At 53.3% G+C, this 27,354-nt stretch overlaps 10 protein-coding genes across 10 annotated transcripts; 6 read left to right on the top strand and 4 right to left on the bottom strand.

Annotated features, from left to right (window-relative positions):
* Positions 1-1,080: 1,080 nt before the first annotated feature.
* B0T26DRAFT_672554 (uncharacterized protein) lies at positions 1,081-2,492 on the bottom strand (the record flags this gene model as incomplete). The annotated part of the gene is made up of 4 exons (XM_060439467.1): positions 1,081-1,323; positions 1,501-1,590; positions 1,753-2,425; positions 2,461-2,492. The coding sequence occupies 4 exons, from the start codon at positions 2,490-2,492 to the stop codon at positions 1,081-1,083; spliced, it is 1,038 nt and encodes a 345-aa protein (XP_060300806.1).
* A 384-nt stretch (positions 2,493-2,876) lies between these two features.
* On the top strand, positions 2,877-4,171 carry B0T26DRAFT_799823 (putative tyrosyl-tRNA synthetase, cytoplasmic; the record flags this gene model as incomplete). Its single annotated transcript, XM_060446985.1, has 3 exons — positions 2,877-3,187; positions 3,229-3,411; positions 3,487-4,171. 3 exons carry the CDS (start codon positions 2,877-2,879, stop codon positions 4,001-4,003), a joined length of 1,011 nt encoding a protein of 336 aa, XP_060300805.1. The 3' UTR covers positions 4,004-4,171.
* Positions 4,172-4,282: 111 nt separating this feature from the next.
* On the top strand, positions 4,283-5,169 carry B0T26DRAFT_696170 (uncharacterized protein). Its single transcript, XM_060441339.1, has 2 exons — positions 4,283-4,745; positions 4,814-5,169. Exons 1-2 carry the CDS (start codon positions 4,736-4,738, stop codon positions 5,020-5,022), a joined length of 219 nt encoding a protein of 72 aa, XP_060300804.1. The 5' UTR covers positions 4,283-4,735; the 3' UTR covers positions 5,023-5,169.
* A 429-nt stretch (positions 5,170-5,598) lies between these two features.
* B0T26DRAFT_696169 (uncharacterized protein) lies at positions 5,599-5,809 on the top strand (the record flags this gene model as incomplete). The annotated part of the gene is made up of 1 exon (XM_060441338.1): positions 5,599-5,809. A coding segment is annotated over one exon (187 nt), but the record flags the coding sequence as incomplete, so codon positions are not given.
* A 474-nt stretch (positions 5,810-6,283) lies between these two features.
* B0T26DRAFT_151243 (uncharacterized protein) lies at positions 6,284-7,848 on the top strand. The gene is made up of 4 exons (XM_060433463.1): positions 6,284-6,581; positions 6,793-7,202; positions 7,337-7,391; positions 7,463-7,848. Exons 1-4 carry the CDS (start codon positions 6,578-6,580, stop codon positions 7,705-7,707), a joined length of 714 nt encoding a protein of 237 aa, XP_060300802.1. The 5' UTR covers positions 6,284-6,577; the 3' UTR covers positions 7,708-7,848.
* Positions 7,849-7,989: 141 nt separating this feature from the next.
* On the top strand, positions 7,990-12,709 carry B0T26DRAFT_672552 (uncharacterized protein; the record flags this gene model as incomplete). Its single annotated transcript, XM_060439466.1, has 4 exons — positions 7,990-8,529; positions 8,624-11,554; positions 11,607-11,795; positions 11,849-12,709. The coding sequence occupies 4 exons, from the start codon at positions 7,990-7,992 to the stop codon at positions 12,707-12,709; spliced, it is 4,521 nt and encodes a 1,506-aa protein (XP_060300801.1).
* Positions 12,710-13,811: 1,102 nt separating this feature from the next.
* B0T26DRAFT_638635 (cytochrome c oxidase polypeptide VI) lies at positions 13,812-14,808 on the bottom strand (the record flags this gene model as incomplete). Its single annotated transcript, XM_060437060.1, has 4 exons — positions 13,812-13,936; positions 14,021-14,138; positions 14,299-14,344; positions 14,591-14,808. 4 exons carry the CDS (start codon positions 14,806-14,808, stop codon positions 13,812-13,814), a joined length of 507 nt encoding a protein of 168 aa, XP_060300800.1.
* Positions 14,809-16,979: 2,171 nt separating this feature from the next.
* On the top strand, positions 16,980-18,226 carry B0T26DRAFT_672550 (putative fatty acid elongase; the record flags this gene model as incomplete). Its single annotated transcript, XM_060439465.1, has 4 exons — positions 16,980-17,432; positions 17,493-17,562; positions 17,624-17,836; positions 17,892-18,226. The coding sequence occupies 4 exons, from the start codon at positions 16,980-16,982 to the stop codon at positions 18,224-18,226; spliced, it is 1,071 nt and encodes a 356-aa protein (XP_060300799.1).
* Positions 18,227-20,874: 2,648 nt separating this feature from the next.
* Positions 20,875-21,207, bottom strand: B0T26DRAFT_150796 (uncharacterized protein). Its single transcript, XM_060433462.1, has one exon. It carries the CDS (start codon positions 21,112-21,114, stop codon positions 20,938-20,940), a length of 177 nt encoding a protein of 58 aa, XP_060300798.1. The 5' UTR covers positions 21,115-21,207; the 3' UTR covers positions 20,875-20,937.
* Positions 21,208-24,256: 3,049 nt separating this feature from the next.
* Positions 24,257-25,872, bottom strand: B0T26DRAFT_810120 (uncharacterized protein; the record flags this gene model as incomplete). The annotated part of the gene is made up of 2 exons (XM_060447265.1): positions 25,445-25,872; positions 24,257-25,387 (listed from the first exon to the last, which is right to left on the bottom strand). Exons 1-2 carry the CDS (start codon positions 25,475-25,477, stop codon positions 24,257-24,259), a joined length of 1,164 nt encoding a protein of 387 aa, XP_060300797.1. The 5' UTR covers positions 25,478-25,872.
* Positions 25,873-27,354: the final 1,482 nt, after the last annotated feature.

Below are 27,354 nucleotides of genomic sequence, written 5' to 3'. Positions count from 1 at the left end.
AGTGTTACAGCTTACCGCCCATAAAAATACCCCATTTTACAGCCAATATTACCACATTCGCTGGCTGCCCCGCTCCAAGCGCTGGCAACGCAGTTGTACCGCAATTGCACCTCGCCGCCGTTGCTAACGTCAACACACTTCCAAATGCGGTAATTGAAGCTCAAGACCGTAGATTCGCTCAAATTGTCCAAATCTGCAATAAAAAGCGAAGCTGACTTCGTTGAATTCGCTTACGTATTGACAGGGCCAAAAATGCAATAAAAAACTGCAGGCCTGCTTACAACCACCATACCCCACCCCCCACCCGATCACCCTTTTTACACCAAAATAGTAAATATTTGAACAATGACTGTGTAGTCAATTCTGAAGCACTTCGCAAGCCAAATATAGCAAAATGTAGCTAATTACATGCTCAATCATTATAACGAGCCAGCATTCGTGTTGCACGGCCAGATCGGGTCATTCTTGCCGGTAAAACCTCCTTATCGTCGTCATCTTCGTCGTCATCTTCGTCTTCTATCTTATTAGGCTGCGGCTCTGCTTGAGGCTCGACGGAAACCTGACCGCCTAGTAAAATAGTCCCCAAGTTTATAAATCGCTTATTTGGGTTAGGAATTTTCCTGCGTTTTTTAGGCTTGAGGCGCTCCAGTTTAGCGTTGAGGGCTTTAATCCGAGTCTGCTCAAGAACTAGGTCTATTTAAAGCTTGTTGTAAGAAATAAAGAAAAGGCAAGGTCAACAGAAATAGAAGGGTTTCCAAATAGCTATTAAGCTTTAAGCTAAACCTTTGTTAAAGTATGGCTAGCTACTAGGGCTATGAGGCATAGACTACCTTGTAAGGTCCTAAGGTGTAGGGCACTATAGTTTACGCAGCCTGTGGGTCTCTAGAACCTTCTAGAAGGCCTACCTTAGGTCTATATCAAGGCCTGTCCTTCCCCTTACACTAGATAAAGTTCCTTCTAGGAGCAAGGAGGACATTTTCCGCAGTCTTGGTTGCCGAGCAAGCGGCCGGGGCGGTAGATGAGAACATGGCCGCCCCGGCGTTGGTAATCTAGGACCAGCTGCTCGGCCAGCCATTTTGTCTAGGCATAGCCAGTAATAATGACATTACCCCATTCGCTAGTGCTCAGCTCTCTTCCGCACGTTCTCTTGTCGGCGGCGCCGAAGAAGACGGCAAGGGTTGAAATATAAACCAGCCGCTTCTGGCAGAGGAGGCTAGCGAAGCGCAGGATTTCCACCGTGCCCTTAATGTTATTCTCCTCCACATCAGCGTATGGCGCGATAAAGTTGACCGCCGCGGCGCAGTGCCAGACAGCGTAGACATCCTGTGCTAGGCATCGATAGTCGTCAAAAGCCATCCCCACAAACGGCTGGCTGATATCGCTCGGAGGGGCATCGAAACGTCCAACGAAGTCGTCTTGCCACAAACACCAAGACTGAAGGGCTGTCTTGACCCGATCCTATGCGATCGCTGACGTGCGGGCACGAGCGATGCAGCTCACAGTCAAGCTCGCAGACTTGAGGGCCTCGGTCAGGACATGTGCCCCTAGGAAACCCGTAGCCCCCGTTTGTAGGACGTGCCTGCTCAGCCACTACTCTCGTAGGAAGCCCATAGCGGGGCGGATATCACGAGGGAGGTGAACTCGATCGCTCATGCCAGGCTGCTGCTGCAGCGTATGAGAGCAACTATCGGTTGGCTAGACTAGATCAGCCAAAGCGCGGAGTGATATATTTTTCCTGAATATCTGCGATACGTAGATCTTGCATCCAAAGGTCTTGTTCAACCGCTTCACGACGGCGGCGGTGAGGAGCGACGTCCCTCCCATCTCGGTGTACGTCGTGTCTGGGCCGACGGCGAGGTCGGTTGGCAAGCTCAAAGCCTCGACGAGGGCGTTTGATACCCGGCTCTGTAGTTGGGTAAGCGGCCTGCCGCCGTCGAATTCAGACATTCCGGGTGTGTTTTTGAACAGCGCCGGGCCGGGAAAAGCGTTCAGGTCGAGTTTGTTGGATTCGCGTAACGGGAGAGACTTGACGAACATGATGCCCGGGATGCTGTAGGGAGGCAGGTTTTCTCTCAACATTAAGTCCAGGCTGGTGGAAAGGACGGATCCGTCGTGCGACAAGCCGAGCTGGCTAGGTACTGCATACGCAACTAGCGTACGAGATGTCTCTGCTCCTCCGTGCAGGACAACGACAGTGTCAAGAACCGAAGCTTGGGTGCGGAGGAGAGACTCGATCTCACCGCTCTTGATCCGCTGGCCGTGCAGCTTGATCTGTGTGTCCGCGGTCATGCGTCCCACATATTCGATTTTCCCGCCGGGCACGATCCACCCGACATCTCCGCTCCTGTACATCCGGTCTCCGTAGATTAGATCGTCGCTAAAGCACTCGCCGTTGAGATCTGGCAGGTCGAGGTATCCTCTTTGGCTAACACCCGGGCCGCTAATGTAGATTTCTCCAACCTTCCCGGGCCCGGCAGGCTACGCAAGGTCATTGAGAACGTAGACCCTCGTATTCAAGATCGGCGTGTCGATAGATGCGGGGCAGCCAGGTGGAAGCCCTCCACCATAATAGATTTGCTTGGCACTGCAGACGGTTGCCTCGGTAGGACCTTATGCGTTGATCAAGATTCTCCCCGCACCCTAGATCGTGATGAGGTCCCGGTGTAGAGCCACGCCAGCGAGAACGAGCGTGTTAAGGAAAGGTAGGGTTTCCACACGCAGCCGCGTTCATCCCTAAGGTAGGTAGTACAATATATTAGCACCTTAATTTGCAGAGTATGACTCATCACGGCTCCCACGTCCAATTCCACGCGCACCACATACGGTAACACTACCAACAAGAGCCTACCTTACCTAGCCAAGCCCCTGCTACAATCATGGCAGCCCCCCTCCCAAAGCGGACGCTTAGCGATGACGACAAGTATGCCTTGATGGTTTCGAATGTTCAAGAAGTTATCCGAGGCGACATCATCCGTGACATCCTGCCCGTCGGACCGTTGAAGATCTACTGGGGCACCGCCACTACTGGCCGGCCCCACGCTGCCTGTTTCCTTCCTGTTATCAAGATTGCCCAGTTCCTGCAGGCCGGCTGCCAGGTCAAGATCCTGCTCGCAGATCTTCACGGCTTCCTCGATGCCGACAATGCACCCGAAGGAGTCCTCGAAAACAGGGCCCAGTACTCCGTAGCGTGGGTGTCGACCCGGGTAACCTCGAGTTCGTCCATGGCAGTTCGTACCAGCTGTCACCCGCATTCTCCCGCGACCTCTTGCGGCCGAGTAAGAAGGTATCAGTGCACGATGCCGTCAGGGCCAGCAGCGAGATCGTCAAGAGCATGGGCGAGCTAGTCATGGCTGACGGCATCTACCCCATGATGCAACTTCTGGACGAGCAGTACCTCGACATCGACGCCGAGTTCGGCGGGCTAGATTAGCGCAAGACCTTTGCCCTGTCCCACGACACTATGGCCAAAGTCGGCTTCAAAGTCAGAGCACACCTGATGAATCCCATGGTGCCGGGTCTCGCCGGTGGCAAGATGAGCAGCTCGGACATCAAGTCCAAGATCGATCTCCGAGACGATGCCGAGACGATCCGCAAGAAGGTCGCAAAGGCCCACTGCAACCCCCGCGCCACCGAGGGTAACGGCATCTTGGCCTTCATTCAGCACGCCCTCCTCCCACACTCGGAGCTGCTCTCTGCAGACGGAAAAGCATCGATTGAAGTGGCCCTGAAGGACCAGACTGAGGCCACCACTTTTCATTCCTTTCCCAAGGTCGTAGCTGTCTACGAGTCCGACTCCCTAGCCCCGCAGCTGGCCAAGAAAATTGTTCAGGACGGCCTTGCCAAGCTTACCGAGTCTATCAGGCGCGGTTTCGACGCGGACCAGGAATGGCAGGAAATTGCGCGGCCCGCCTACCCTGATACGCCAAACAAGGACACGAAGAAGCCGATCAAGGAAAAGCCGAAGAAGAAGAGTGGTGTTATTGTTCCTGTGGTAGACATGTAAAGATGTACGGAATAAGCGTGTGACATTTTCGCAGATCACGATACGCTTCTAATAACACTAGGAAAAGGTTTAACGTAGGGGGGAATAAAAAAGAAACTCATTGTTGGAATGACAAGGTCATTCGCGCATTAGTCACTATAGTAACTGCCACGAAGGGTGGGGGTGGGGGGGGTTGTGTTGCTTGTATTCTTCTATGTCTCTCTAAAAGGATCACGAACTACGGGGACAGGATGCGGGTTGGATTTGGCGATGCCTGAAGGTCACGTGACTGTTGCGCCTCGTGCACGTGCCGCATAGCGGCCCGCGCGCTGGTCAGCCACTGAGGCTGTGCAGCCCGTTGACCAGTCACGTGCGACTGCATCCTCTGATTGACTGGTGGTTCCCACACTAATAGATCGGGGGGGTTTTCCTTCTTATTTTTTTCTTTGAGGGAGGGCCGTTTCCGGACCCCAACGGCATAAGTGACTGAATGACAACATGAATCTCAATCTTGTAGGGTAATAGGCCCCAAGTAATTTATAGTACCAAACACGCCCACATTCTCGGCTCTACACTACTGTGTAGGTTGCAAGTATCTAATTACCTGATGAAAAGTGCCTAAAAAGCAGCATTGTGGAAGAGTTTAGGACTCTATATGTAGAAGAATGAAGGTGCAAGTTGACGAAGAAGATTTATTATAGTCAGGGGCTTCGAGGGAGGATTGTGTTTGTGGTACTCTAGTCAACGACATTAATGGTCTGGCCTGGAAACGGTGGTACTACCAAGGTTAGAGGTGTTGTTCTCTTTTATTGGAAGGAAATGTGGCCGCACAACTCCAGTTTCAAGCTTGGGTGCGCGCGGCCCCTGCGGCCACGTGTTTACTCCCAGACACGTGGGCCGGCACGCTCCCTCCCTCCATCGCCATGGAATCTGGTCACGATATCGCCATTCTAACAGATTGTGAGTCCCACAGTAATCACCGGCCTAAGCCGATGATACCGTTGGAGAAGGGCGGTCAAGACGAGCAAAATGGTATGTAGAAAGTGTTGGTTGAAGGTGTGGTTGAATTGTTGTGTGTGTAAAGAAGAAGAGGTGTCGAAAAAAGAAGACAGGGAAGCTCTCTATGTATATACAAAATCTCCTATTTCTTTGACCTTGCCTTTTCTTTATTTCTTATAATAATGAACGCGAGGGAGGCTTCAACTAGTTAATAGAGCAGGTTAACGCACATCGCGTCCTGGTGTTACGATCCTGGCTTAAGTCTGCAGGAGGCGCCGGAAGCCAATTGCTAATTGGGCAGCACAAGTGGGCGGGCCGGGCCCCGCAGGGGCTCAGTGCAGCCAACCAGGTAGTGCTCTGTGCGATTAGCTGCCAGGACCAACGGAGCGGCGGGCGCTCTGTGGGGCTCACGTGCTCTGTGAGCAGAGCACCCGGGGCCCAAGGAGCGCAAAGAGAGAACTCTGATTGGTTACATGAATTAGATATATATACGATGACCGTAGCCACAGTCTTAGATATTTCTTGCTTGGTTCTTGAAGCAAGCAATACACATTCACTGCATTCATATACTTTGAGTGGCATTCTGTTACGAATCCTTGTCGAAATGCGCAATAGTGGGGGCATGCTCAGTTTGGTGTGGACTAATCAGGAGCGTCTCATGGAAAGAACTAATTAGGAGTGTCCCTGGTCCCGAGGTTCGGGACCACTTAAGGTCGGGGACGCGGGACATGTCCCGCGCGCCCGGCGTCCCGAGACCGCAAGTCTCGGGACCACGGGCCAGTGGGACCATTGTTATTGGTTACACAGTTAGATATATACGATGACCGTACCCACGGTCTTAGATAGTTCTTGCTTGGTTCTCCAAGCAAGCAATACACATTCACTACACTCATATACTTTGGGTGGCATTCCGATTTGACTGTATTACCCGTGCGATAGGAGCTTGCTGTTACGATCCTGGTTCAAAGGTGCAGTAAGCGTTGCCCGCTCGCGACAGATTGGCTGGAGTGGCATTTAGGGCGGGGCTCTCGGCGAAGTGGATGCAGCCAATCAGGGAACGCTCAGTATGATCAGTACGCCCAGTCGGCTCAGTTGGCTTTGGAGCGCACTGAGCATACGGAGCGCACTGAGCAAGACGGCTGCAGCCAATCAGGGAGCGCTCAGTGCGCTCGATCGGCTCAGTTGGCCTGGGAGCGCACTGAGCATACGGAGCGCACTGAGCATACGGAGCACACTGAGCACATAGGATAAGGATTCTAATTGGCTGTCATAGTTCTATATAGGAGCTGGCAGAACGCTCCCCCTGGGAGAACGGTTCTGCAGCTATCAACGCATCTAGTTAAGCATACATTGGTTGTGTGTTGAAAGCCTGTCTTTCGCAATCTGTGCACGATACTCCTTGTCTCCTGTCATCTCCTACCTGCCGTCCAGACCCCCACAATCCTAGGCCGGGCCTAGCTCCGTGGACCTGTTGTCCAGATTGTAACAGTTATCTTCCGTATAAGAAGACTTCGTAATGGCCAGGAAATCGGCTTGGGCCCCTTACCAGCTGAGGTTCCATATACGAAGGCGAGAATATACTTACTTTAGGAGCACATGTGTAAGGAAAGAACCCCAACCCACACACACAACCAGCCTGCCAAGACCTCCCTCCTTTGTCATGACCTCTCACCCGCTGGCCCAAGCACTTCGTCATGTATATAAGCAGTGACCCTCGTCCCCTTCCTTTGCGAGGGCCTGTTTGAAGTCTCACACCAATACCAGTCATTGCTCGCTCTACTCATTACCTTCATCGTGACCACCTTGATCAGGCGTACCTACCTTCACTTACATCACTCTTGACGATGACGACGACGACGTCGACGAGCTTACCCAGGCGCATGCGGACCCTGCTCGCCGTACCGTCAATAGCCTTGACGCAGGGAGCCGGGCAATAGGCACCCGGGGAACAGGAAGCCGGGTAACAAGCATACCCCGGGCTGGCCGGGCAACAGGCACTCCCCGAGGAGGCAGGGCAATAAGCAGTGCTCAACACCGAGGCACGCAGGGTGTTAGGCGGGCGGCACAACACCACGAGCCTCACGTGGCCCTGCAGCCTCTGCAGTGGCTGAGGGTCGTGTCGTCAGGCCTACACGAAGTGGAAGGGTCCCGCGATCTACTGCCCGGGCATTGGAAGGCATGGATCAGTAAGGCCGTCAGTTGTGAGCAGTTGTGGGTAGTTGTAAGCAGGCCTGCAGTCTTTTATTGCATTTTTGGCCCTGTCAATACGTAAGCGAATTCAACGAAGTCAGCTTCGCTTTTTATTGCAAATTTGGATGATTTGAGCGAATCTACGGTCCTGACCCCTCTTCGAAGTGGAGGTACGAATACGGACACCAAAGATATGATACTGTACAGAACCTCTCTCTAGGTATAGTATTACCTTACGTCATTGTACTGTACGTACCTTCTAGGTTATGTGCTTTTTCTAACGGCAAAAAGGAACGATAGGTGCCAAAAGGTGCCTTCTTCGCAGGTTGAACTTGAAGGCAGGCTGGAAGGAGGAGTGGAGGGTCTGCTTTGAACTGCGTTACAGTGCGCCTATTGTCTTGCGCGTGCAGATGGCGATCAAAGGGCCCCACAACAATATCAGCGCTGAGGATCTCTTTCCCGCAAGGTACCGACCCAAGGCACGTAAAGAACAAGAGGATTTTTTTTTTTGGCTGAAGAAGGGTACTTGCAATTGAATTCGCCCTAAAGAAAACACCCACTCGAGGAACTTCTAGGCAGGCTAACGGAGAACAACTGGAAACTGTAAAGCTAAAGTCGCAGGTTGACTCGAAACTAAGATATTTCAATTCTGATCACGAGCCAAAAAATCCCCACCAATCAATCCTCACCGCAAAAGCCCGATAAAGATCAAGGATTCCAGGTTGCTCAGTGCAAAGCACTTATCAGCACGTGACCTTTGGAGGAAAGGCTGGCGAATAAAACGACAAGTCCACAGTGGAGACGACAAGCCGCCCCCCATGTCGCGGCAGTCGGCTACAAAAGGCAAGAACAGCCTTGTGGCAACCATCGCACGCCTCACACGTTCCCGGCCTAGAGACTCGTGTCGTGGAGAGCGCAAGACGAAGAGAGGAGGATTGAACTTGAAGGCACCCAATCACAACACCCTGCTCGAGGCTGAGAGCGAAAAGCCGCCCCTGCATTCTCATTCACAACCCAATTCCCAATCCCATTATCGCTGCCCGCCGCCTGCGGTTTCCGACCCGATTGCGAATGCCGGCAGTTCTGTTCATGGTGGACACGCTGCCGACCCGGTCCCGCATCGCGAAGCCGGCCTGTCAATGACCCAAGAAGCGGCCCGGTCGTCTAACTCAAGATCCAAGCGACGCAAGTCCACCCAACCGCCCGGGCGACAGCACACGCCCCGCGCAGCCCCCGAGGAGGAGAAACTGTACGCTATACGAGGAATCATCGAGGAGAAGTACAAACGGCGTAAATTACTGTACCTCATAGACTGGGAGGACGATTCCGACACAGGCGAGGCCTTCGAGCCTACCTGGGTATGTTTCCCACGCACCTAGACGCAGCTTACCATCCCCCGTCGCTGCTTGTTGCACGCCGCAGTAAACTGACTCTGAATCTGCTTGCCTCTAGGAACCTGCCGAGAACGCTACCCCAGTTGCCGTTGCTGATTGGGAGGAGGAAAAGCGCCGGCGTCAGCTTCAAAAGGTCCTACCTGCTTCGCCTACTTCTCCTGCTAGTGGTGCTGCTGCTGCTCCTACTGCTGCTACTCCTACTACTGCTCCTGTTCCTGCTGCTGCTCCTGCTCCTGCGGTTGCTGCACCTGCGGCTGCTGCACCTGCGGCTGCTGTTCCCGCGGCGGCTGCTGCTCCTCCTGCGATCGACAACGACGCTAGTGCTGGCAGAGACACTGAGTCTTCGAGACCCGCGAGCCGGCGCGCGAATAACAAGCGGAAGGCTGGAGCCAGTGAGGAGAGCGCGCCGCGAAAGAAGCTAAAGCCCGAGACAGACCTCGCCAACGACGGCGAGCTACCTTGGGCTTTTGTGGAGGAAGTACCAGATAACCGAGGGAATAGGCTTTCCGTCGACATTGAACCCCGCCCTGGTTTTGACCCATCGGAATACCTGCCGGCCCCGCCACCGCAAGGTTCTCAGGAGACGTCCCAGGCCCAAGCAACCCTTGGAGTCAGCCAGACGACGGCCATTCCAGACTCGCAAGGTCTCTCTGATTCCTTGCCATCTCAGCACACGCCTGCAGGCTGGCCGCTGCACGAAGATTCTAGAAAGGGGATCGCAGGACTTGAACAAGAAGTCCCCGAGTCGCACGATCGCCCCCAGGCCAGTATCGAGGATCTTGTTCAGCAACCCGTCCAGGAGCCCGCGCCATCGGAGCACACAGTAGAAAGAGACTCACCACTCAAAGACGTCACCACTCAAGTGCAAACCTCCCGACCATCGCCAGACGAGACTTTGCGCGACGGCACACTACCTCACTGCTCCGCGAATCGCTTGAGTCCATTCAAGTCTAATCCGAATATCCCGTCTCGTCAGCCTGACTCACGCCAAGCCTCCAGTCCATCGTTTGGCCTTGTTGACGGCCAACACGGCACTAGTGAGCAACGGTCAAGCAGCGGCCTTCCGGTATTTCGGCTTCAAGATTTTCAGAGCTCGGCGAGAAACAAGTCCTCATCACAAGGTTTCTTGAGCCAGCCAGAATTTAATTTCGGTCCCTCTGTCTCGGAGGCCTCGCCATTTAAAGGAGGGCCCCCTTCAAGCGCTGTTGGCCTCCAGCGGGACGACTATCTAGTCTTCGAACCTAGCCAAAGAAGTATCAACTCGCACCACCTCGCTTTGATCGACAGTGTGGTACTACCGCGGGGTTCGTTTGACGGCAGGACAGATCGTTCCACCTCCAATACGAGCGATAGCGACAGCTCTTTGCGTCCACTTCAACCCCCGAAAGCCAGCATTATGGACGGTTTTCCAAGAGAAAGCACGCCACGCTTGTCAGCGGTCGACGAATTTAGACAAATGCGAGCTAGAATATTCGAAGAGCCATTGGCGGACTTGACTACTTTAAGCTCGGTGCAAAGTACCATTCAGGCTCACGAAGTTGAGCCCGGACACCCAATAGTCTCACCGTCAGCTTTCCTTCCTGCATCGGACGATGGTATAGCCCAACGGCCTGGGCAGCCTTTTGAGGGGCAGCCGGAGTTATTTGGCTCGTGGCAAGATGTGTCATCCAGCGTTGCTTTCCGAGGTCTTGACATGAGTTCTGGAGCAAAGCCTAGCTCAGCAGTGCCACAAGAGTCCATCTCGGCCGCCGACAAGTTTAGAGGAAGCCTAAGCATAGGCCTAACCCCCAATATATCCGCCTCGAGACTCAGTATCTCCCCAGATCACCCTGAGCTAGCAGAAGGACATGAACAGACCCCAACAACCGTGGCACCCTCAGACTTGACTACGACCGATGATGCCTCCATTGGAGACGCTGCTCTCCCGAACAACGGCCTGCATACCCTGCCTCTGCTGAGTGAAGGTCCAGGGAACCCCGCGGCGGCGCTTGGAGGGTTTGGGTATCACGAGTCTCGAGAAGACAACCACGAAGAGCCAGGAGACGGTGAACAATCGTCCCCAATACTAAGAGAATTCATCGTCACCCTGCCTATGGCTGCCAGTACCCGCGCACAGTATCTCAAGACAATCTCTGACAACAAGGCAACCATGATTGAGTTCGGCGAGGTGTTTACGCGTTCGTTCACAAGGCTGCCCAGCGACTCGTTGGTGAGAAGAATAGATGCCGTCTTTGAACGCTTTCTAGAGCTCTGCGACCTACCGGCTTATGCCGACACGTTTGCCCCAATGAAAAAGGGAGAGATGTCGAGGCACGCGACAAACTCAAACCCCAAATTTTCCTTCATTCACGAGTTTTTGAATTTGCTGAAGAATACGAAAATCTGCATATTGATTATCTCTCGACCTGGCCGCACATTCGACTATCTAGAAGCGGTCGTATCTGCCGGAGGTATTCATCACCAAGTCCTCGGTCGAGAAACCCCGATTAGTCCTACTGTATCAGGCGGGCCGAATGGGTTGAAGGTTATCTTGGCCGCGTCGGGTCAGGATTTGAGCTTAATCAACGGAGGCGTCCAGGTTGTCATTGCTTTCGATCATGCTGCTAGGGAAGTCAGCTTGCCACAGACCTTAGGCTACGATGAGTTGACACCCTTAGTTCTCAACCTTGTTGTTACGTACTCGCTTGAGCATATCGATATGCAGCTGGGGTCTGGCTTGGACGGTCTCGAGCGCAAGAATGCGCTAAACATTGCGATCGCTTCGGCTCAAGATATCCTAAAGAACCCCGAGCCCGGATATTCAGAGCCGCACGAGATAGCCGAGATCTTCGCCAGTTTTCTTAAAAACCGAGGCGATGACCCGGATTGGGAACCTCAGGCTCTCCCAAGTAACCTTTTTGAACATTGGCTGAGCACGCAGGGTACCCAAGGGTCCCAGGCCGAGGAGTCTCAATCCCAAGATGGACTGAGCGTGCGTAAACGCGCAAATGTAAGCCCTCTTTTATTGTGTTTTGTCTTCTACAAAGCTAATTCAGTTGCAGGACAACGTTGAAGGAGGACCTTCAAAACGTTTGAGGGTTCTCGATGCTCAGCAACCCGCACACAACAATGCTCCAGCACGAATGAGCGACTTGCTGAAGAGCACGCTCGCAAAGTACATGCCTGCTGGCAATACCCGCATTCATCTGACTGAGGTGCCTATTGAGCAGCTTGAGCTCATGGCGTGTAAGGTAAGAGGCATCTGTTCGCCTATAATTTTGGGTCTCGTGTTAATGGAGGCCAGATTGCGGAATTGGAGAATCTTCTTCATACGCAGGCGAATGCCGAAGCGATCTTACACGTGTGCGTCAAAACCCTTGAAGAGGAGCGCGATTCTTACAAACGTACAGTCCAGACCACACAGCCAAAATACATGCAGGCTTTGAAGGACCGAGGAACGTTTGAGTTAGAACACAAGAAAGCCATTGACGATGCGAATACGGCCAAGAAACGGCTTGAGGCAGCCAGGGTGGAAGCGGCAACTCTGAAAAAGCAGATCAAGGACCTCCAATCCGACAAATCCAACGCCGCCTTGGCCAACTCGTCAAACCCTGAAGTTGCCGGGCTTTCCCTGGCTCGGAAAGATCTCGAGGAGGCGCAATCTAAGGCGCAAAGTCTGGAAAAGAAACTTGCCAGTGCTCAGAAGGAAACAGAGTATAGCCGCGCGGCCTACCAGGACGCGTCCAACTCGTTTGTCGAGCTCAAGGCAGAGAACCAAGAGCTGCGTGCGAAGGTGGAAATTCTGGCGAAGCGAGCGGACGAGAATCTCGTGCGGATTCACCAAATCAATGCAGACAACCAGGTAGACGCAACGCGCAGGCAGACGGATAAGCTCCACGCCATCATACGGGAACGGGAGCGAGAGATTGAGCGCGCTAGAGATGAGCTGCGCGTAATCAGGTCCGGGCGACGCGAGACTCGGCAGGTTAGTGTTCCGCGGAGTCCGCGCCCCGGTGTCATGAGTCCACGACCTAGCCGGGCTGTCGTTGGCGGCGCCGGAAGCCGAGGCACTAGTCCTGCCCCGTTTGACGGTGCTGCCGGCCCCGCCACAACAGTCCCAGGAATGACTTTCAACAATGGTCGCTGGCCACATCTCCGAGACTAGGGATCAGGGGAGACACGATCACGGGGGAGAGGAATAACTAGGGGACGGGGACGTGGCCAGTGATATTTTCATGGCCTCGGGGCGAGATCGCCATGGAGCCGGGCCGGCTGGTTGGCTGATAGCCTGCTGGCTTGAGCTGTACACGGGGAGGCACACGCTGGGCGGTTTGCATGATACCGCGAGAACAAGTCTTATCGTTTCCGCGGAATCTGGCCATCTTGGCCATTTCTTTGGGAGGGGACCGGAGGGATGGTGCGTTTGGTTCTAAAAATTTTATTATTCTTATTGTATCTACTGTACATACGGTAGCCCCTTGTACGCGGTCATAGGCGGGGCAGAACCTACTAAATATGGGGGATCTCAAGCGCGGCGCAGGCTATCCATTGATCTTGGGGATGTGGGATGGGGAATAGGGGATGGGGAATATGCAAGAGGGGGTTTGAGAGCGGCAGGCCATACTTGAAGGCATGAGGCGTCCTATGTATCTATTCAAAGCGTAGAAAGCGAAGAAGAAAACCCCCCAGCAGACACGGCCGTACAATTCAGTCCTGGCCAAAGGGAAAACAGAACATCCTTCTATATTATTGACAAACATAATGAGTGAATATGAGTCCCGGTACCAATACATGCATGTAAGTAATTCTAAATGCCCTGGATGTATACAATGTCACTCTCCATCTTTCACACCAACCTAGACAGATTGCGAAAGTAAATCATCAAGGCCTACAAGAGGAGGGGGGAAATACACACTTTTTGTCTCACGGGAAACAACATCTATCACTCTTAGACCAGATCAGCACGACTCGAATCTGGTGGTCTCTCCCGTTTAAAAGTCTAGTGAACATATACAGATTTGTGCCCCCGACATTCTCTTTTTTTTTGGGGGGGGGGTTAGTTCGGAGGACTTGTGTTGTGGTGGTATTCTGCGATCCCTCCTCCACCTTACTACTACTGCCCTCTGTCCATCCATCCATCCATCAATCCACTCACTCAAATTACCCAGCTCCCTGAAACCCCAGCGAGCCATTAAAAGCCCAACCCAGACCGTGCCCCGAGACTGGTTTTCTTCTGGTATGCTGCTCGGCGGAGTGTGCGCTCGTATTTAGTGCTCGGGCTTCTCGGGGTACAAATCCTCCACGAGCTCGATGCCGAACTCCTCGCGCAGCGGCTTCAGCTCGTCAAGGTACTCTTGGTACTGCTTCTTGTTCTGAGTCTTGGCCTTGATGCCTGTTGTTTTAGTTGCGACTGTTAGTTCACGGCCACATTTGACCAAATATATGAGGTCGAAGGGGGTGGCGGGGTCTTCTTTACCCTCGAAGATCCGGACGGCGGTAGGGAAGTCGTTGACCCTCCGTGCGGCTTTAAGAGCGGCGGCGATCACTTCAGGTGAGGGGACCAAGTCGTAGGCGAAAGCGTTGTTGAGGTTGCGCTATTTTTGTTCCAATCGTACGCGGTCAGCCCCCCGCGTCATTGTGATCCTGCCGTTACTCTGATACAGTGCTATCAAGCCGACATGCTCGTTGTTTCTTCTTTTCGGGGTGAAAAAAATTCACGGCGGATGAGAGGGCATTGCGAGTTCCAAAGCTTACCTGGAGCTCAAAGACATCCTGGACGCCGTCGAATTCCTTCTCGTACCTGCGCCAAGCAAACTGCGTGTTAGGGATCAATTCAGAGAACAATAGAATGCCGTACGTGGCTATCCGGCTAGCCGTTGTGGTCGGAAAGGGTATATGCTCTCCCCTCTAAACACGCCGCAGGATATGGTGGGCCCGTGCCGCACCATATGAAGGAAGCTTTGCCAGTTCGCAAGAAGCTTGCCATTGAAAACTTTTGCGCCCTTCCCAGCTTCCGTCGGTCATGTCTCTACCGTTGTCAACTCACCGGGCCGAAAATTCCTCAAACGTCTCCTCCTTGTGCTCAGACCGCACGCGGGTCGTTGTGCTGAAGCTGCTGGTGTTGGTAGAGACGGCCAGCAGGCTGGGGGCAACGAGGCCGACGCGGGCGGCCAGCGGCTGGGTCCGGGCGGCGACAACGGCGTTGGCGCGGAAGAAGGTGGTCGAGGGGCCGCGAACGGCGGCGCGCAGCAGAGAGGACGACATTAGTTCGAAGGGGTCGATGCGGGCGGCTAACAGAGAAACGAAGAGAAAAATAAACACCCGAGCTGCAACGGCGGATGGGGGTGGCAATTGACGGCAGAGCGGGGAGCTCAACAAGATAGGGCTGTCCTGGGAGGCAATTGAATTTGGATGCGTTGAAAGGATGGTGGTCGTCGACAGGGAACCTGGAAGTGGATGGAGCAATATTGCATCGGAATCGAACGATTCTCTTCGGCTATGCTCGTTCTTTCGCTTAGATGACTAGCCGCCCTGCATAAAACTGGTAGCACCGTTACAGTGGCCTCACTCAGCAGCTGTTCTTCCCAAGCTCCGAAGCTATCCAAAGCACCAATCAGTCGCGGCGCATTGTAAAAGCCCCCCCACACTGCCTGTGGCTGCACCAATCACCACTTGCACGTTAAGCATATAGCACAGAAGTGTGGCTTGCAGTCTCGAATGTGTGGCTAAGTGCGACTTCAGCCTTCTCGATTGATAAATGGAGTAGGTAAATAAAGAGTCAGGTATGCACGGAGGACTCCGTTCTGAACCCAAAAAGTATATCCGTACAAGATGTGAAACAGCGAACAAGAGCTTCTTTCCTTCTCAAGCGGCGTGTGCATCTTATTCAGAGCCTTTAGCCGTTACAACGTTATTTTGGTCCTTAGCAAGATAAACTCTACCGCTCCGTAATCAATCATATTCAATTGTTTTGCCAATGCCATCCCCCGGTTCAATTGCAAGCAAGCGGATGTCGCGATCTTGAGTAATGGCAGTGATTCCTGCCCCCTTGCTGCACACACACGGCACAGGAACATCCAAGCCCGTCCAGCCATTCTATCATTGTTTACCGGAAAGACTGAAATCGCCTAATGCGCGGATGCCCCCCGCATTTACGTCAGTCTCGACCAAAAGATTGTCTGTGACATGGGCTGCGGAGAGATGGTATCTAGGTGTTCCATGTCTCGACCAATTGTTCTTATTCCTCCGAGAATCATCAACAGAGAAGCCGTCAAAGACACCTTTGGCAGCTTGGATAGCTTGACAGCCGTGACAGTCTTGCAATTGGTGTTCCGTACTTCCTATGTGTTGGACCTTAGCATTTTCCTTAGTGCGCCCATCTTAACTTCCCATTAGCTTGTTTGACAGGTGAAAGCCGCCCAAGTTTGTGTCAAGTTGCGGGGGACGGGCCTATTCCCGAAAGACAAGCCCGAACCAAAGCTGTCAGTTACACGTATACTATTCCGTACTCAGGTGGTTACACAAAACCGCCGGCGGACTCGCCCCCAAGGCCCAGACGACGAGCGTATCCGCGGTCGAAAATGGAATACATACGCGCGACCTCCATAAAAGGAGATGCACAGTGGCAAAGAACCGGGTTGCTCGGGGTGCCAGACTCTTGGTGGGTTTGGGTCTAGTGGGCACTGGCGAGAGATGGCCAGGCTGTCTCTCTTCGATCCCAGATCCCAGAGCGAAATGCAATTGGGAACTCCCGAGGCCCGGTGCTCGGGGCGACTTTCACGAGCACCAGCAAGCAGCCTGATTGGCCATCAAAACTTGCGCCGGGAAATGGGGTCGAAGGGGGAAGGAGAAGTTCAACATAAATCACATGCAGGAACTTGAAATGAGGACCCAGTTCAATTACCCCAGCGTAAGAGGCTAGCGGCTTCCCCTTTTGTCGCGTCCAGTGCAAGACGGGCCTTTGAAATACTTGGCTTTCTGGCTTTCGACCTCCCGAACCCATCGCCTTTGCGAACCTTCACTTTGGCGCCTTCTACTTCTCAAGGTCATATCTTAGCCCTCGGGTGCTTTGGGCGCTGCTTTAATTCTTCTTCTTCTCTTCTTGTCGCTCATTCTGACCTTGTTCCTCGCGCCCTTCGTTTCGGTGGGTGGCTGATTCATCGCCTTCCATCCCCGTTGCCGCGTTTCCCGGCTCGCGCGTGTCCCTGTGCAAAAAATCTTCCATTCCCGCTCGCCCGCGACGGACACACAGGTGCGCCTTCACTTCCCCCTCCCCTCCCCGCGCCGCATTCTCTCCTCTTTGCCCCCTCAGGGACAGCGTCCGACTGATTGGTCTGCTAGCTTCTGGTTTTTTTTGACGCTCGAGCGTCGAGCCGAACGCGCACGCGACACGCACAATCCCAATCGCAGCCGCAATTGCAATTACAATTGCAACAATGACGACTTTGTCGCCTTCAAACCTGCTTGACCAGTCCCCCCAGATCAGGGAGCTGGTCAGCAAGATTCCGATCCCTACCTTGGACCGCCCCTTTGGCATTCATCTATGGAGCCTCTTCAATAAGGCCTTTGAGCTCGTTGTTGGCTACCCTGCCGATGACTTCAGGTTCAAGCCCGGCCAGACGCCCATGTCCACGATGAAGGAGACGGGCATTTTTATCGTTGTATACTACGCCATCATCTTTGGCGGCCGTGAAATCATGCGTAACCGCGAACCTTTCAAGCTGCAGAAGCTGTTTCTCATTCACAACTTCTACTTGACTGCCATCAGCGCCATCCTGCTCGCCCTTTTCGTCGAAGAGCTGCTGCCCACTGTGGTCCGCCAGGGAATCTTCTATACAATCTGCGACAGGGAGGGCGGCTGGACCAAACCCCTGGTTGTTCTCTACTATGTGCGTCAAATCTGCCCGCTGTCGTCTGCGACTCCGTGCATGTTGCTAATGCGCCCCTAGTTGAACTACCTGACCAAGTACCTCGAGCTCCTGGATACCTGCTTCTTGTTTCTCAAGAAGAAGCCGCTTAGTATGTAATTCCCTTAAGAGTAGCGCACACTTAGCAATAGGGAATTCTGCTAACTTCTCAGCTTTTTTGCACTGCTACCACCACGGCGCGACGGCCCTTCTCTGCTATACTCAGCTAATTGGCTCGACCTCCGTTTCGTGGGTCGTCATTACGCTGAACCTTTTGGTACACGTGGTCATGTACTGGTACTACTTCCAGAGCGCGCGCGGTGTCCGCATTTGGTGGAAGGAGTGGATTACCCGTCTCCAAATCTCCCAATTCGTCATTGACCTCGGTATGTTGTTGACATCGATTCCGAGTGCGGTTCAGATGAGTGCTGACAATTACAGGGTTTGTCTACTTTGCCTCGTACACTTATTTTACCTCGACCTACTTCCCCAACATGCCCAATGCCGGAAAATGCGCAGGCGAGGAGTTTGCTGCCTTCTCGGGTATTGGAATCATCAGCTCTTACCTCTTCCTCTTCATCTCGTTCTACTTCGCCACGTACAAGAAGGACGGAAAGCGGCCTAGTGGCCGAAAGGCCGTGCGGAGAATGAGCCAAGCCCCCCTGCCGGACGCGCACCAGATGCTTAACGGGCGGGCTTCAAGCGGCACCGGAAACGGAAGTGCCAAGTCGACCGGCGCGAAGATTAACGGCTCCGTTCGATCCCGGAGAGCCTAGACCACCTAGCGCTTGCGGGAACTGCCGCACCGGGAGCACCAAAGCGCGGCTGTTCAGCGAAGTGCTGTGGAGCTGGAGGTCTAGCCTGGGGCTTGTCGCCCATTAGTCGCAAGCCATACCCGGGGAGAAAGCGCATATTCAAAGAAGAGTGCGGATGACCAAGAGGCAGAGACTTGTGTGTCACCGCCCCTGAAAACTGTTAGCCAGGGATATCTCGACAAGTAATTAATGTGGTCTCGGTATTTATTTACGGGAGTTATACAAGGGGGAAATCATTGCGGCAATGACCCGGGCCTTCTCATGACGACATATAGGCAGTTTACACGGAAGGGGGGGGACAGCGACGGTTCGAATCCGATTGATCGGGTGACTTCGCACCGTCTTGTCTTGAACAGCCGACAAAGACGAGGTTTACGATGGGGCTTCCTTTGGGGGGTGGAGCATCACGGGCAACATCAAAAGTCCCCAACCAGGGCCAGGGGATGGCAGGTCGGTTGGGTTGACGGGGAATTTGCCCAATGGCTGTCAAGTTGACTTTGCTTTTGCAAATCCCTTCTATTTCTTTGCGTCTTTTCATCTCGTTTCACTGTTCTATATGTTGTTCTGCAGGCGTTGTGCTCAGCTTGAACAACACGAGCCGGGCACATGCCCCTAGCAAGTCTTAATACTATTTTTTGTCTTTGAATACATGACGGTGGTGGATGGGTGAGGGTGTTAGTTGGTAATAGCATAGGAGCGGGTGGGAGTGATATTGTACGAGAAGGAAAAATATACAGTATCAGAAGTATTGAATCGAGCTCTCGCCCAGCTACTTACTTACTGCGCGGTCTTGTCGTTGGTTATGATCTGTTTCGTCCATGTGACTCTTTGCTAGAGTCATCATGTTGGGTGTTGTAAAGTAGGTACTTTACCTAGCCAGTGGGACTTGAAGCCGCGCGCAGGTTTTCCACTGCCTCGGAAGCATCGCGGGTTTCCCTATCCTCGACCTCGGCAGTTAGCTTTCTCTCTTCCTCTCCCGGTGGGTTGTTTGCAAAAGAAAGGCGCTGGTCTTGTGGTCGATGGCTTGCTGCCTTTTGCATCCTGACGTCAATGACGGCACCTGCTCGGAATGCGTGCCGTAGTAAGACGGCTCGGACCGAAAACCTTTTCTTTATTTTCCCCAGAGGATAGGGGGTGGTGATGCACATAGCTACCCGGTAGAGATTTTAATTGTGTTTTCGTTCTATTTCCCTCTTTTTGGGACTTCCATGGTCGATTGTGGCGATGGTGTTCTTCTTAATTGGTTCCCAACGTGCAAGGAGCGAGGGTGCTGTATTGTCTACCGCCCGGGAGGTGTGCGGGACAGAGTCATGGTGAAATCGTGTAGGGTGAGATTGAGAAGGAGTGTCTCATTTTCCTTCTTTACTTTATTATTATTGATATTTCTTCTCCTTTTCCTCGTCCTCCCACTGAAAGATACCTTTCCATCACTGTATCTGTCACGCCAGGGCTTGTCAACCTGCTCTCCTTCTCCTCTCATCCTCCTCCCCATTATGTTATCCCACGAGTACGGAAACTCTCGGAAGAAACTAGTGCATGTCTTATGAAGACCTGCTCTCGTATCACGCGTCTTCAAGATGGGAGAGCTAATCCGAGTATTGAATTAAGGTCGGCGCTGTCGACATCTCCCATTACTCCCCACAGGCTTGTGGAATGGTGGTTGGGTAGTCAGTCTGTTCAATCTTATTCTCGCGCTCTATTATTTGGTGTTCCTTGTACTTCGAGTACTTAACGCTACAGGGATATCTCTTTTACAGTGGTCGAAGCGGTTCTCCCCGTTGATGTTGTTGTTGCTGCTTTCCTAGTCGGAGCTACTCCTCTCCCTTTCTTCTACCATTTCCAGCATGAGTTTCGGTTCAACTTCTACAAACCCCGCTCCAAAGTACCCTCTTCTTGCCCAGATATCAGCTTCCAGATAGAGAGAGCCTGGGCGCACAATCACCACATTAGACAGCCCTGTTTTGAACCTCGGCCTACAGTGTTGGGTGAGTATCTTCCGGCTGCTGCATCTGTCTAGCAAACCAGCTCCATGAAGACGTCAGGTTGGTTACTCAAACAGGAGCTCCAGTCCAATGAGAAAGAGCAATATGAACAAGAAAGCTTTTCCCTCACCAGAACCGTGCAGCAGGAGTATAAGAGAGAAGATATGAGCCACAACGGACTCTTTCATCTTTGAGATTCTGGTAGGCCAAGCCCCGTGTTGAGCCTTGAGCCTACATAATCGGTACGCTTCAATCTTCAGGGTGAGCTCTCTTCAGCGCCATGTTCCATGAGCAACTCCGGTTTACATCGAAGTCGTAGCTGGCAGCTGGACGCATGGAGGTCAAAGCAAATAGGTAGCACAGCGATTGGATGTTCCTAACGTCTTGGTGCCGTCGCTCGCATTCCATTTAATACTTCAAAATATTATACAGCTACAAGGCAGTCATGTTGGTGCTGCGGCGCTAAGGAAAAGAACAATACCCTGCACGGCTGGCTACGATGATGTATCCATCCCGCAACAAAAGTTGGCATCTCACCTATCCAAAGGTTGTCACCAAAAATAAATAAAGTAAACCAGGAACCTACTGGGGACTTCTCCGATTAAATGACTCAAAAAATTTCAAAAAGCCTCAAATTGCCCTTGTCAGGGGTAACGGAGGGCCGAGGCCGGGCCTCCGCCCGAAACGGGCCTAGAAAGCGGGCCGGCATACCCCGGCCCCCACCACCGTATCCGGCCCGGCCGGCGAGTGGGTCGGGCCAACATCAATAAATAAAACCCAGCCGCGACAAGCCGGGAAAAAAAAGGAGATGAGGGCAAAAAAAGGGGAACTAGCCACCGTGACTGCCATGTCAGACCCCGACCACATTAGCCCCAAACAAACTTAGTCTGCTTAGAGAACCAACTGCGGTGGGCTAGGCTGGGCCAGACCCAGACGCGGATAGCCCTCCACTCCTCCCCTCTCATACCAACAAGGCCGGGCCATCAGTGTGTCCCGTCAAGGCGACAATGGCTCACGACTGCAATTGCACTGGACGAATAGCAAGTGCCAAGCCATGCTGGATCCGGTCCTCGGGTCGGGTCGGGTCTTGTTCCCAAATCGAGACAAGCAGGCAAAAAGCGAGAAGGAGTGGGCAGGTAGAGGCCGGCCGAGACAGTTTGCTCCGGCCCCAAACTCGCACACTGTGTACTGTACTGCAAATCTTAGCATGAATCCTGATAGTGTCCCCGGCTTCAGAAAAAGAGTGGGTAATGCGGAAAGAAAAGAAAAAAGAAAAAAAAAATCTCGGGAGAAGGAACCGTAAGCCGGGGGATCTGCTGGCTCAGCCACGCATATAGTCTCTTTGTCTATAGGGACCAAAGAGAGGTTCCCCTGGTCCGTCATAGGGTTTTTTTTTCCCGTGGCATTATTGAATAGCGCTGGCTGCTATTTCTATCCCTTGGTTCATTGTTGTTTCGTGGCCCGTTCCCCTTGCCCTCCCCGTCTTTGTGTTTCTTGTTCCCTTTTTCTTGTCTCGCCTCAGTACCGGCCACGTATACAGTGTAGGGGGTGGGAGACGGACAGATAGACAGACCGCAATGGGATTTTGCTGTGCCTCAGCTGCCGGAGGATCAATGGCGGGAGGGATTAGTATGGGGGAAGTAGGGGGGTGATCAGCATTCCGGACGTCGAGAAGTATAAACCTGCCTATCCAAAAGCCTTCTCTTTTCGGGCTTTTCTTTTTTGCTGCAGCCGCTTATTATCTGCATCCTCGACGAGGGGGAAAGGGGGGTTACGCTACATTCGTAATAGTTTTCGTCATACTCTCTCTCTCTCCTGCTGCCACCGCTCTCAGTCATCACCTAAAAAAAAAGTTCGGGCAAATGTGGGATTGCGGCGTGTAAGTTGATGCGTTGATGCACGGCTGGGGACGAGCCCATTCCTTATGCACTCCAGACTTCGGCAGCGCCCAGCCCCGGTCAACGAGTTCGGGCCCTCAAAAAAAGCTGACGACGAAGAAGAACGGGTGTGGGGGGTTTGCTAAGGTACGTAAGCCGGCAAGCATGCAAGAAAGCAAGCATGTAAGATTTAGTGCGAGGGGGGGGGGGGGAATGGGGGCTGCTTCTTCCTTTTTCAACAGTCCGTAAAGGGAGCTCAGTTGAGAATAGACGTGGGAGCTGACTGACTTGCTGGGCCGCTCCTGAGCATTGCCCTTCTGCGGAGTGGGAAGTAGTAACACGGCTAGACGGCTGGTGGAGGGTAGGAGCAGGTCTTCGGCTCTTGGTTTAGGAAGGAAGCCAAAAGTCTAATCGCAATTGGCTTGTCTGGAGCTGCTCGGTAAGGACAGATGGATAGGGGTTGCTTCAACCAGGAAAGAGTATACGGACACCACCAGAGCAACAGTGGTAGGCTCGGAGTCCAAGTTGTTCCTCCTTGATGCAACTCGCACTTCCGCGAATCGTGCAACTTCAATCCCGTCCAGTCGAGCTGCCAAGTGATGCCTGTCGTTGAGTTTGTTGTAAGAGAGACAAACCTCTTTGCTTCCTATCATCATCTTAACACGAGAGCGGTTTAGAACTCTCAAAAGGGAATTGCCGTTTGCTTACCTAAAACGGATTCAAGCTCCATCAGCTGGCTGACTTACACGGCTGTACAGTCCTCCCCTCTCGGAAAGTGCTTGCATTCGTTCCACACACCAATCATACAGATAGATACTGTGCTAGGCCCCCATCCCTGAATAAGCACATTGGGGGGACTTGTAGTACAGCGTCACAACTGGTCAATGCTTTGCACCGATCGATCCCGCGAACACCCAGCCTGTGCCTTGCATGATCTATTGAAGATGGCTGCAGTTGCGCAAATGACGAGCAGCGTTTTGTGGAAAGTGCCCGAACGCCTGAGTATGTATGTACGCAAGACCGTTTTCTTTTCTTCAAATCATTTGGAATCCGTATCCGTTCACTGCCGGAAGAGAAATACTACACGATTTTGAAAGCCACCACGTAATTTAGTTTATCTGCACATCATATGAATAACTCTTCCCGCAATATTGGCGATCCTCATGAATGACGAGCCTCTTTTGAAACATTTCCATCGCGACACACTCACACGCACGCGCTGTACACCGCATGTGCACCACCTTTCACGATTGATCCCAATAAACTTAATTTTTCCGCCGCTTCTTTTAAAGTGTGTATTCCTGTCACAATCTCTCTACTGGCGTGAAACCGTCACCCATTATCAGACGAAGCATGGTGGTGGTTTTTAGGTGGTGATGGTGGAGGTGCGTGAGGGGGGACCCCCGCCCCTTTTCGAAACACACCCGTCCGTCGCCCCTATCCCACTGGGGCGGGGGTGCGGACATGCGAAACATTTACCAAGCGAAATGCTTCACATTTTTTTCTTCTCATTCCTCGTGTCGCAAAAGCAAGGACCCCCCCGGTCCCCGTCACCCCACACATTGGTCTGTGCGATTCATTTGACGTGACTTGACTCTGCAGGTGATGCTACTGTGCAATTTAGAGCTCTTGGGTCGCTGAAGAATCACAAGACATAAACGAAACGGACCGAAACAGACTGACTCGGGGCAGTCCAGATCCGGCTGACACTGTGACGCCCATATCGAAAACACTTTCACGTTAGCAGTAATGGAAAGAAGAAGCCTATTGACTTTTGGGATACAGGAAATCAAATCTCTGTGAAGGTAGATATTGTGTGGGAAAAAACAGCATTTTGTTTGCAACTTCTCTCTGCAATCTCTGTCTGGTATCATATTGTCATAAAGATATTAACTCCCAAAAAAGCATGCTCCTGTCAGATCCCGATAGTAAATCGTCGTGAAGACGAAGAGATTGCACAAAAATATGTGGAAAGAGGGTTCAGTTTACCCCTCTACCAACCAACGCCATGTCATGTATAAGCCATCATAAACAATGGTCTTCCTGTGCCAAGGAAACCGCCAAAAAACGCCATGCGCGCAGTAATGTGAAAAATAGATGAGCACTTTTCGCCCTTCCCAGGATTGTTCCCATCAAAGGAGTTTTCCTGTCATCTTGATGCTCCGTCGCCTCGAGGCCAATCCGCTGAGGATGCCCCTCTTGGGCGCCTGGCTTGGCGACACTGGCGAAATCATTTGCTCTTGTTGCTGCGCCGACGAGACACCTGGCATCATTATGGCATTCTTCTTAACCGCTCTAAGAATATCGTTGTACGTGACGGGCGTTTGGGGCGTAGTTGGCTGTTGCTCTGCCGCCGCCGCTTCTGGTTCTGCCGCCGCCGCAGCCGCTGCCGCTGCCGGACCCGTATTAAGCGAGCTCCTCGGAGAAGAGGTTGATGAAAAAGGATCGCGCGGTGCCTGTGAGAGATTGCTACTTGTATTTAAGGTTGGCCGGCTTCTCTTCCTAACGAGGCTAAATGTTCTGGTGACGCCCTTAAAGAGTTGTGTTGGCGTCCTCGGTGGCCGCACAGGGCTGCTAGTGTTGTCCTGCTCTAGCCCATTGCTGTGGGCAGTCTTGTTAGAAAGCTCAAGTGAGTATGTGCTGCCATTGGCGAATGGGTCGATGTTTAGGAAAAGCGGCTTCTTTCTGGCCACCGCGTCGGATATGCTGTTTTCCCTTTCGGGGGTCTGCTGAACTGGTGAAGAGACGGAGCTCTCAGGTGTGACCGACCGGTCAAGCGTGGGAGCATTGGACGAGACTGTGCTTGATCGTGTCCTCGTGCCGACAGAGTTGGGGGATATGGACCTCCTCCGTAGTTCTGTCAGGTCGACGATAAGCGGCTTGCCCGAGAACACCACCGACACAACCCGAGCCGTGACCTCGTGGCTGCTCCGCCGTGTAGGCGAGGACGGGTCGTCGTTGCTGGAGTCGTAGTCATAATCTGAAAAGTCATCGGCGTCTGATGAGGCGTCCTCTTCTGACGAAAGGTAGACGTCCAAGGGGGTAGCTTGTCCCGACTCTATGGCCTCGAGAGAGCCTCCGAGCTTGAGTCCCAGGTTGTCAACCAGTCGTGATGCCCTGAGTGCGCTCTTCTGTGGGAGTGCAGGGGCTTCGTCACTTGGCCTCGCCCGCTTCGGGCTCGGCGCCATTGACTCGTGGTCGTCCATGTCGCAGAAATCGTCGAAGATGGGCTCGCCAAAAGTTGGGGGGGAAGAGTACACGCGCTGGAGCTTGTCGTCGAAGGCCCCAGTATTTGAGCCGTGGATAGAACGGCCGGCCACCCTGAATGGGAGGGAGCGGTCGACCAGCGACATTGGACGATGGTCTGGTGGTTTGGTGGTCTGGAGTCGCGGTTACGGCTAGTCAAGGGAGACAGGTAGAACACACAATGTCTAGGAATCTCGAACTCGGTCTCCTGGATCGAGAGTCGGCAGCAGTAATAAACGTGTTTGTCCGCGTCGAAGGTCTTGCTTGCTTGGGAGTGGGGCAGCAGTAGTCGGCAGGTTGGGCTGGATGTGAAGAAATGGAGAGGGAATCCATCCCAAAAGCCTGGGAGGGTGGGAGGTTTATTTCAATGGGCTGGGCTGCCCGGGCTGGTCTAAATGGCGGGCGCATCGCATAAGGGTGTGGGTGGGTGGGAGGGTGTGGACTGCACTTGCAGTCACTGCACAGTGTGCTGGGCAAACGAGACGGTCTGGGCAGGGAAGGTACATTACGGGGTACGGGGTACGGGGTACGGGGTACCTCCCTCGAAGGGGCTTCGCCAAGGCACGAGCAACGAGCAACGAGCAACGAGCAACGGCCATGCAAGAACCGGGCCCGCCGTCGACCTCGACGCACATGCCTCCCTCCAGGTCGCTACGTACCTCGCCTTCCCTTCAGTCCGCCCATCGGTCGTCGCCAGAGTCGAGGGGGAAAGGGGCTTTAGCACGCACGCATGACAGGCCGTATCTGCCACGCCCATCATCCTTGCATTGGGCAACCCCTGCCAGCGCCTTCAACGACGACAGGATCGCAGGGCTTACACAGCACCAAAACGGTTCAATCATCGATATACCTGCCTAAGGGAGACCAGAGGGGCGACTGCGAGCTGCCAAAATTGACCCTGAATACCTACATAGTACTCTGTAGAGGCCTCGCCTTGTTGGGGCTGGGGCGATGCCCATGTGCAAACAAAGCAGAGAGAGGGTAAAAGAGCCTACCTAGTTGTCAACGAGCATTTCCATTCCCACCGCCCGCCCGCCAAACCCGCCTGGCGGAAGCCAAAAATCCCGTGGGCTGGGGGGAAGGGATGAATTCAGCCAGCCAGTCCCGTTTGCCAGTCCAGCACCACCAGCACGAGGGCAGGGAGGGTTTGTGGTGTCTGGGCTGCGCTTCGATTGGCGAGAAGGGTCCGTCGTGGTTGGCCGTCCAGAGCGTTTCAAGTTGAACAGACCTTGACTCGCCCAAGAAGACACTGCGACTTCTCGACGTGTGGTTATCGATTGTCCTCGCTCTTGACACGCTACTTGCGCTAGCGCCGCGCCTGGGCTTCTGCAGCAGCAGGTGCAGAACCCTGAGAAACTCGAAAACTCTACTCGGAGACAAGAAAATTCCATAAGCGGGCAAAAGGCCTGCTGCTGATCCGCGTGTGTGCGAAACCGCAGTCATCGGATCTTTCGAGATTCCAGCCGCTGGCGAAGCATTCAAGACAGACCCGCCAGTTGACCAGTTCAGTTACACCATTGCTGGGCTGTCTCCCACCACAGCCACCACCTAGGTACCTACCTGCCCTGGTTTTACGTCGTGTTTATAGTGACAGATCCGAGTTCCTGCGTGCTTTGCTCCGTCATCGTCAGCCTCAGAAAACCGGAGCAGGCATTCGGCCGTTCCTGTTTTTTGCTCCCATTCCCACCCCAAACAGGCCATAGAAAAAAAGCAGGATCATCAGGGGGATGGGGTTGCACCGAGAAGAGCGCTCTCAGGCTAGAGTGCGGTCATTGGCAGAGCTGGTTGACGAACCACGGATGTGTTGCTGTCCATGATTGGACCTTGCGCACTCGGCTGGCATCAACTCGACTGGACGGCGGCAACATCGAATCAGCCTTCGCGGCTGATTGGAGAATTGCTTGCAGCTAGTCGCTATCAGGAGGGGTAGGAGGCGAAAACTAAGTAACAATAGGCTCTCTTTCCAACATGCAACCGTCGAGCG

The sequence above is a fragment of the Lasiosphaeria miniovina genome, assembly GCF_030549165.1.
Source record: "Lasiosphaeria miniovina strain SMH2392-1A chromosome Unknown B0T26scaffold_2, whole genome shotgun sequence".
Lineage (NCBI taxonomy): Eukaryota > Fungi > Ascomycota > Sordariomycetes > Sordariales > Lasiosphaeriaceae > Lasiosphaeria > Lasiosphaeria miniovina.
Note: the sequence above shows the minus strand (reverse complement) of the source record. Positions and strands in the feature narration are given on the sequence as shown.

Excerpts from the sequence above, each read along its gene's own strand:
- B0T26DRAFT_151243 (XM_060433463.1), top strand. Across the intron at positions 7,203-7,336 it reads GTGAGCAGTTGTGGGTAGTT|TGGAGGTACGAATACGGACA; the intron begins GTAAGCAGGCCT and ends CCCTCTTCGAAG. Across the intron at positions 7,392-7,462 it reads TGTACAGAACCTCTCTCTAG|GAACGATAGGTGCCAAAAGG; the intron begins GTATAGTATTAC and ends AACGGCAAAAAG.
- B0T26DRAFT_150796 (XM_060433462.1), bottom strand. The coding sequence starts at position 21,114 with ATGTGGTCGGGGTCTGACATGGCAGTCACGGTGGCTAGTTCCCCTTTT.